Source organism: Xyrauchen texanus, chromosome 28, assembly GCF_025860055.1.
Source record: "Xyrauchen texanus isolate HMW12.3.18 chromosome 28, RBS_HiC_50CHRs, whole genome shotgun sequence".
In the NCBI taxonomy this organism is placed as follows: Eukaryota; Metazoa; Chordata; class Actinopteri; order Cypriniformes; family Catostomidae; genus Xyrauchen; species Xyrauchen texanus.
Genome location: NC_068303.1, coordinates 38,791,501 through 38,800,664, shown reverse-complemented (window position 1 = coordinate 38,800,664; position 9,164 = coordinate 38,791,501). Strand labels below are relative to the sequence as shown.

Genomic DNA, 9,164 nt, shown 5'->3' with positions numbered 1-9,164 from the left:
TGAATGCTTGAACCCTCTCAAAAAAAACTATCAGCAAACTGAGGTTTAAAAGAAGAAGAAAAAAAGCTGTGAATAAAAATTGGAAACGAAATTAGAAACTCTAGCTTCATCTGTGACCAAATTGCCCTCAATATTTAGAGAAAATATTTTCTTAGATTTCCCTCTTTTCTTTTCTAAATTAAAAAAATAAGCTGAATTTTTTTCCCCGAATTCTAGCCACTTTACTCTGGATCTAATAAAGGCATCCTTAGCCTTTTCTGCATAAAAGTGATTTAATTCTTCTTTAAGGTTGTGCAGTTTTACTTTATCATCTTCACTTGTCTGTTGCTTGCCTAAAATTTGATTCATTTCATTTAATATAAATGTATACTTTAAAGATTTTGCCTTTGCTAACTGTTTACTAAATTGAATAGAGAATTTTCAACACTCGTATTTAAACATTTCCCAATTAGAAGATATTGAAACTCCAGGTTTTGCTTTGAATTCTTCAATGATGCTCTTAATACCTAAACAATAGGAGGGAATCTGTAATAGAGAACAATTTAGTTTCCAATATCCAGGGTTTCTGTGACAACCAGTACCAGAATCAGATAAAATAAGATCGATAAAAGCATGATCTGTGAGGGGAGCAGGACAGATACTACTGGACTTAATAAAAGAAGACAGCAAGTCTGAAGTAAGCCAGTAATCTATACGCGATTTTCTTGAGAGATCTTTACTAAACCAAGTATATGAACAATCTTTATCATGCATAAACCTGTAAGCATCCAAAAGAGAAAGGTTACTACAAAAATCATTAATAATAGTGTTACATCTGCATGACTCTCGTTTTGGGGGAAATCTATCTAGACATAGGTCAGGAGCTTCATTAAAATCTCCTCCAACTATTACTGCAGCAGATGGATATTTACATTTTAAATCAAGAAATTTAGAAGACAGATCCTGAAAAAATAAGCTATTTTGTGTATGATTATTAAAACCATAAACATTAACCAAGATAAGGAAAAAATCCCCAGAAGAATGACAGCAATAATCCATCTACCCTCGGCAGAAGAAAAGGACTGCAGAATCGAGCCACTAAAATTACGGTCAAATAAAATCAAAACTCCAGCGGAGTGATTAGTGCCATGACAAAATAAAACCTTACTTCCCCACTGATTACGCCAAAATGTTTCATCTTCATAACAAGAATGTGTTTCTTGAAAAAAATAAACATCCCTTTTCTGTGACGTACAAAATAAAAATAAAGCCTTGCGTTTAGATAAATCACGAATCCCCCGTACATTAAGAGAAAAACAAGACAGTTTAACCGGCATGTGAACAATAACAAAACGAGAAAAAGAAAATAGAAAGTACTATACAACTACAATCGTAACAAAGATATGAAATGGAATACAATTAAAGTGCAAAACTTGAAACGTATCCATACCCCTCAATAACAGTTTAGGCTATCTGTTATGTCCCCTCCTTTGCTTACCTTAACATATTAACGCTCATACATATTTGTCATTTTTGTTTTTTGCGAATGTCATTTCGCCAAACAAAAATGTTTCAGATAAAAACGGCATTGAACAACCCTGGCATTTGCTTTCAACCTCCAGCGTCCTAAAAAAAAAAAAATCAGACATCGTCCGCAGAAATCCTCCTTCCATCCACGATAGCATTTGGCCCCCTGAAGCCAGCACGACGAGCCTCCTTTCGTGCTTTCTCCACCAAAGGCCACAACTTGTTCCGTGCTTCCTTCGTCCTCTGCGTCAGGTCCTCTGGGATCCTAATCTTCTTCTGTTTGAGCACTTCTGATCTTCTTGCATCAGCCCAGATACAATCGCGGTGAGACCGAGAGAGAAATGACAGCGACTCAATACCATTCATTTTCAATGCGAGCACAGCGACTTCCGGCGACACGAGCTGTCGCGTCTGGCTGCAGACTGTGGGCGATTGGAGCTCCACTCTCAAACAGGAAATACGTCACCTCCACTTCGTAAAAGTTTAGTATACTGCTTTGATATTGTGTGTGAAGATTAGGTGAGGTCACGTATATATGCGCTCGGTTAAATAAATAAATATATATATATATGCGCTCGGTCGCAATCATAGACAGTATAAGGCCGCAGTAGAGGTGACGTATATATGCGCTCCGGCGCAGTGGAGGTGACGTATTTCCGCTTTTGAATGGAGCTCCACTCGCCCCGTAGTCTGCAGCCAGCCCCTATTGGATGTTGGCGCTAGATGTGGGTGTGTCCAGCGACGCGACAAAGTTGAGAAAAGTTCAACTTTGGAGCGACTGACGGAAGCGACAGCCAATAGGAGAGAAGACGGGAGAGCTCACGTGATCCTTTCTCTCTCTCTCAGCTCCTGCAGTAACGGAAAGGTGGATGAAAGGCTAATTCTTGCTGTTAGAAATTTTCCAGTGCTTTATATGTCTCTTCCCATGTACAAGGACATTTTTAAGAAAAATACTGCGTGGAAAGGTGTATCTGAGATCGCGGGGATTTTATGGACCCAGACAGACCGGCATTTGCATTTTCGCCGCAGATAAACAGCCGCTATGGCAAACAGCACGCCTTGTTTCTCATTCATCTTTGGATATAAAGCATTTTATGTACTGACTCCATTTATATTTAGTCTTTTCCCTCCAAAATGTTTGTTTTTAGTGGCAAGAAAAGAGATTCGCTGTCAACAGCAATGGAGTGGCATCCGTGAATGTCATTTATAAACGTTACTAGGCAACCAGTAGTGGGAACACCCACTAGCGACTTCACCGCCAGCCACTGGCGACCTGCAGCGATAAAGTCGCTGGCAGTGTGTACGCACCTAGACCGAAGCAAAGCGGGCGCGTTTTCTCGCGCGATTAACCGAACGTGAAATGCTGCAACTCGTGATGCGTGATGAATGGTTTGCACGTGCTGCATGAGTCTGTTGGGTATACATAAGGCAGTCTCGTCACATTTTAACTTTTTGTTTAGTCTCCCATTCAGCTAATAAAAACACGCTGTGTAATCACGAGGAAGGATTACATCAAAATGTAGATTAGAATGCAGGTATGAAATTTCATATGAATAAAAAAGCTCAATCACTTGTTCAAGAACGGCAAGCAACCGGAGCATGCCTTCTTGTTCGCATCATGTTCCTTAGATGATAACGGTATCAAGTGTGTAAAGATGAGGATGAGCCAGTTTACGGCGGAGCAGGGGCGGGACTGGTGTAAGTTTTGTGTGAATGTGAGTTTGAGAAACGGGTATATTTTACCTGAAAATCAAAATAAATTATATTTACAATACAAATGAAGTCTGTTCCATTTAGATTTTTGTAAAAAAAAAAAATATTGTGATATATATATATATATATATATATATATATATATATATATATATATATATATATATATATATTGCACCATGTCACAAAGCTCGAATCATTTCAAATTGGTTTCTTGAACATCACAATGAGTTCACTGTACTAAAATGGCCCCCACAGTCACCAGATCTCAACCCAATAGAGCATCTTTGGGATGTGGTGGAACGGGAGCTTCGTGCCCTGGATGTGCATCCCACAAATCTCCATCAACTGCAAGATGCTATCCTATCAATATGGGCCAGCATTTCTAAAGAATGCTTTCAGCACCTTGTTGAATCAATGCCACGTAGAATTAAGGCAGTTCTGAAGGCGAAAGGGGGTCAAACACAGTATTAGTATGGTGTTTCTAATAATCCTTTAGGTGAGTGTATGACCAGGACTTAGTCTTATTTTTGAGATCTATGAGATTCACAACATGTAATGTGCATGTGGGGATTTTCTTTTATTTTATGTTTTTATGTTCTTTCTCTTCCATCTTTGGTGGTTTGACTGGTCGGGTCTGCCATGAGAATTTGTGCTTCATTTATTATTATTTTTTGTTCAGGATGCACTTGTCTGGTGCCTTTTAAACAAGCGAGAATCTAATGATGCAGTGGAGCTGTGTATTTTTACACCTCTTTAATTTATTTAAAGAATTTTTAAATGCTAGTTGAAATGAAGAGTTGAATAATTCCTTCCTCAGATGATGTCTTTAGTTATGATTGTGTGATTTGTTTCTTACTCTGAGTGGCCCGTCGATAAACTACACAGGGACTGACCAAACTCTTAATTCTGCTGCTGCTGTGACTTTGATTTCATGCTTTTCTTTCACCAAAACCTAGAGTGAAATCATCCATGAAGTCTGGAAAATTAAACTGCCTGGTTGAATCTCTCATAAAACAATGTCCAGTTCATATTTCACCTTAAAGAGAAGAAATCATTTTTTGCATAAATAAGGCCTTTAAAAAAATACTGTAATACAATGATTGTTTATAAATATCATTATATATTTAAAGGAGAACAACTAATATTACCATGATGGACAAATACTATTACAATTTAAATAGGATATATAATTTGTTGGAATTAAAGTCATGAGAATTTTGGGGAAATGTGCCGTATTTTCACGAAAGTATGTTCTAAAAAGTAATCTGTTTTCTTTAAGCTAAATGTAATTTCTTATTCATCTCTTTAAATTTTTGGGTGAAAAATGTTCTTTACAGGTTTCATGAGACTCCCAAGTGAAAACATTGTAAATTGTTGCACTTCTATGTATTTTCTATTTATACACACAAAGTTGTATATATAAATTATACAGTGTTGATTTGTCAATTTCTTTTGACCGTCCGCAGTCCCAAAGGTTTAGGAAATAAACCATGACGTATATCCTGTTCTCTTCTCTGTCAACCAATTGCTCGCCATTCATATACCTGTTTATCCATTGTAATGCAATTCCAACCCAACTGTGTTACTACCAAACCGTTTTTGTTCTTTTTCATGCAAGAACAGTCACATAATGACAAAATACTGCATATGGATCATCAATAATTTTATTGTTCTGAATTCTTCCTAATAACTGGTGCAGCTCTGAATGTAATAATGATTTCTTCTTTGATTAAACTGGTGGGTTCATTCCGAGGAAGAGCAGCTGTAACTATTTTGAGTATATAGCGCAACAGTGCCACACCGTTTGTGTTCCGGAAGTATTTTACCCATTCTTTTCTTCCATAGACTTTTAATAAAATCTTTCATAAAAGAGTAGTAAGTCATGGACCAAACCAACCAGCTCCGAGGTGAATCACAACATCACTAACTTTGTTTTGATGCAGAAAAGTATTTGAAAATCGGACATAAATAGAAAGGTACAAGACTGTGTACTTACCATCTTTCACAAGGGCACAAACTACAATCCCATGTAGCATTGCGAAATATGTAATTGAATAAAAAATGATGGGAATATATAAAACTATCGATTTTAGGTTGTTGTTTATGAGTATAAAACCAGTAGAATTTACGTTTTTATTGCAAAATATCCCAATATGTACAAATACATAAATAGTTTAAGGGTGAAGGGAGACGACTCAATTATGTCATTTACAGTGCGTTATAGCAGTGTGCGGCTCCGAGGAACATTTTGTGGGTTTCATTGGATGCAGTTCTCTGATTAGTGGATCGTTCTCTGCTGTACCATGGGTAATGTAGTTGTTTAACATTAATTTCACTATCAAACACTATTTTTAAACAATGAAGTTGAGATAACGCAGACAGATGGCTTCAACGGAAGCATATACCATCGATGAACAACTTAGTAGCTCACGGTAGTCTGCCTAGGGTTTATAAATTATCGTTGAATATCAATTAATCTATGGGATAAATTAACAGAATTTTTACTTCCGGAACCAGACTGTTGTACTCTGTTGAATCAACATCAAGATTTTAGCATATATGAAAATGTATAAAGAACAGTGTATATTTTAGTTTTTCACCATTTTAAAACACCTTTTATTTGCTTCCACTAGTTCACTAATCCTGCAGTGTAACAATCTTACATCTTGCAATTGTTGCTGGTGTCAATATTTATAATGAAAAAGGAGTTATAATTTGGTCTGTTCTCATCTAAAACTCACGGATTCACCAATGCATATTTGTAAAAACACAAAGGCAGCACACAAGTAATCAAGTCAACTTCAGTAGTTTAATCAACGTCTTCTGAAGTGATCCAGTTGGTTCTGGGTTTAGAACTGACCAAAATGTAACTGCTTTTTCACTGTACATTTTACCATTGCAGTATCTAGACACGAACATAGTTTCAAGCTCAATTACACCACCCAGTGGCTAAGGCATGCGCAGAGCGCTAGATGGTTCTATAGGACTTCTATTTGAGCTTGAAATCATGATTGCCAAGGATGGCAAGATTTAAAGTAAAATAAAGTAACATTTTGGTCTGTTCTCACCCAAAACTGATTGGATCACTTTAGAAGACATTGATTAAACCACTGGAGTTTTATGGATTACTTTGAAGATGCCTTTATGTGTTTTTCTGAGCTTTAAAATTTTGGTCACCATTCACTAGCATTGTATGGACCTAAAGTGTTGAGTTATTTTTCTAAGAATTTTTGTTTGTGTTCTGTATAGCAGAAAGAAAGTCATTCACATCTGGGATGGCATGAGTAAATGTTGAGAGAAGTTTAATTTTTTGGTTGAACAATTCATTTAATGTCCCATGTATATTTAATACACAATTGCATTTATGGTTTCTTACTGTCATTTGCTCATACGATCAACATTTAACATCCACAGTCAATCGACTAGTATATTAATGATGCTGCATAACACAAAATACTAGCACCCTGCAATGAAAATGAGCAAACAATAATATAATACATTTAAAATAATATTATATAATATAAAAACAACATATATGGTGATGCCATATGCTTATATTTTCCCACAGTGCAGCATGAATCTTTTTTATTTAACTTCCTTAAATTAGAATTCTAATGACAACCATGCATCGCTTTTGAAACCTCAATCCAAATTAAATTCAAATTCAGTAATTTAATTGGAAAAAGGCATTCTTTATATAATTCAATCCAAGGACTTTTGTCATAAAACAGCTTTATTGTTCGTCGGTGATTGTGACGTCACTTCTTCTGACCAATGACAAACAACATTTGAATCTGTGAACTCCGCCCCCAACATGGCAGCCTCTAGATTACCTCCAGCGGCCTTGAGTCTCAAACAGGTAAATTCAAATTCACAACGATTGCAATCCTACTGTCGTAAACGCCTAACGTGTTGTTAATGGTGAAGTCCAAAACAAATGTTGTAAAAATGCGTCCTCGCTTTTTAAAACAGCCAGACAGATTTCCAAGGGGCCGTTCACACATGACACGTCCTGTCAGACCTATCACTTTGGTCGCTGAAACCCCTTGAAAACCTGAGACCCCTGCGTTGATCTATTGCGTTGCGCTCCGTTGTTTCTGAATGCAACTACGCGTCTTGTGTGAACGCACACTCAGTTGTGAAGTAAACCGCTGTGCTGTTGTGGTCAGTTTTTACAGAGGCAGAAGGTTCTGGGCGTTTATAGAAATTTGTTCCGAATCATCCGCAAAATACCTGATGAGTCTGATCGCAGATATATGAGAGACTGGGCCAGAGAAGAGTTCAAGAGGAACAAGAGCGAAACAAACCAGGTGCCTATATAAGCCGATCACTATTGCAAAATAAACTTCTAAATATGTGCATTGACAAATAGTGTAATAGTCTAATACTTAAATATAGTTGCACTTAGTGGTGAAATTTCTGAAATTTACTTTATACTTGCATAGTACATCAAACTCTTATTTCAAAATGTATTCCATTATATTTCTCTTTTGATATAAAAGACAAACTTCTACTATTCTACAATAATTTATTTGATATTCATGTATGCTTTTTCCTCCTCAGGATGTAATACGTATGATGATCACTCAAGCTCAAAATCATCTGGAGGATTTGAGAAAATCTCTTTCACTGGCTGGATGCTAAAATATCATTCATATATTGCACACTAATAGAGACCGTCAATTCTGTATTTACCTACAACTCAAACAGGAATATTTGAAATGAATCAACAAAAAGCAAAGAGAACACACTTTCTATGGTGTATTTATGTTTGTATATTTGTAATGCACAAATATTCATCATTTTCCTTTGCCAAATCTAAATAAATGCCAGAGTAACATTTAAATTCTGTTGAACTAAATTGAACTATTTAGAATTAATAATGTATTTCTAATGCATGATTATTCATCTTCATTTGACAAATCGGTAGTTGGCAAATAAGTTGGCTATTAACTTTTTTTTGTCATCAGGATTTGTTATTTATTTTTTACTAGGGAAAGATTATATTTTAGATGCGGTAACTGGTCACCACCAAGTTTTTCATCCCTTTTAATCACCTTTTTTCTAATACATTTTATATTATTTTAGTCTGATACATATCGCAAAGTATGGGTTGATGAGGATTTAAATTAATATGTAATAACCTTACCGAATTCATTTGGAATTGATATTAATACATAGATTAAATGTAGGTATTTAGGGCAATACTTAGTTGTTTTTATGTGTTTATAAAGTTAAAAGAAGCCCTTCAAAGTTAATTTCTGACCCTTCAAGTGTGATTTCTCATGACAAATTTCACTGATAACTGTCAGACTACATCTAATCACGTGGCTTGTTGAGCACATTACTGCGGAGACATGGGACATGTGGAGGACCACGCTATGCTCCGCGGAATCCACGCACAACTCACCATGCGCCCCACCGATAGCGAGAACCACATTATGAGTGACCATGAGGAGTTTACCCTATGTGACTCTACCCTCCCTAGCAACCAGGCCTATTTGGTTGCTTAGGAGACCTGGCTGGAGTCACTCAGCACGCCCTGGATTTGAACTTGTGACTCCAGGGGTGGTAGTCAGCATAAATACTTGCTGAGATACCCAGGCCCACAAAAACTCATTAACTCTAATGCTGTCTTCACGAGCTATCAGAATTATTTTTGAGTTTTCCTCTCGAAAGTTGCACATTAGCGACCCATCAAGTTGTAATTAGGACTGGGAAACTCAGAGATAATTTTGATTTACTTTTATTTATAATGAGAAGAGGACAAATAAAACATCCTATACAGATGGAAAAGCGTGTCGCTGGAAAATTAAATACAGTTGTGGCCAAAAATATTGGCAGCCTTGGTAAATATGAGAAAAGAAGGCTGTGAAAAATATATCCTTATTATTTATGTTTTTGGACTTATATTCAAAATATTCACAAAAATATCTATCCTC

General features: G+C 36.3%; 1 protein-coding gene across 1 annotated transcript; it reads left to right on the top strand.

The window, feature by feature from the left end:
- Positions 1-7,000: 7,000 nt before the first annotated feature.
- On the top strand, positions 7,001-8,079 carry lyrm2 (LYR motif containing 2). The gene is made up of 3 exons (XM_052096440.1): positions 7,001-7,081; positions 7,392-7,532; positions 7,786-8,079. The coding sequence occupies exons 1-3, from the start codon at positions 7,037-7,039 to the stop codon at positions 7,864-7,866; spliced, it is 267 nt and encodes an 88-aa protein (XP_051952400.1). The 5' UTR covers positions 7,001-7,036; the 3' UTR covers positions 7,867-8,079.
- The last annotated feature ends 1,085 nt before the right edge of the window (positions 8,080-9,164 follow it).

What these genes read in the sequence shown, in the direction of transcription:
- lyrm2 (XM_052096440.1), top strand. Translation starts at nt 7,037, where the DNA reads ATGGCAGCCTCTAGATTACCTCCAGCGGCCTTGAGTCTCAAACAG. An exon ending in CGGCCTTGAGTCTCAAACAG is followed by an intron (nt 7,082 to 7,391) that starts GTAAATTCAAAT and finishes TGTTGTGGTCAG; the next exon opens with TTTTTACAGAGGCAGAAGGT. An exon ending in ACAAGAGCGAAACAAACCAG is followed by an intron (nt 7,533 to 7,785) that starts GTGCCTATATAA and finishes TTTCCTCCTCAG; the next exon opens with GATGTAATACGTATGATGAT.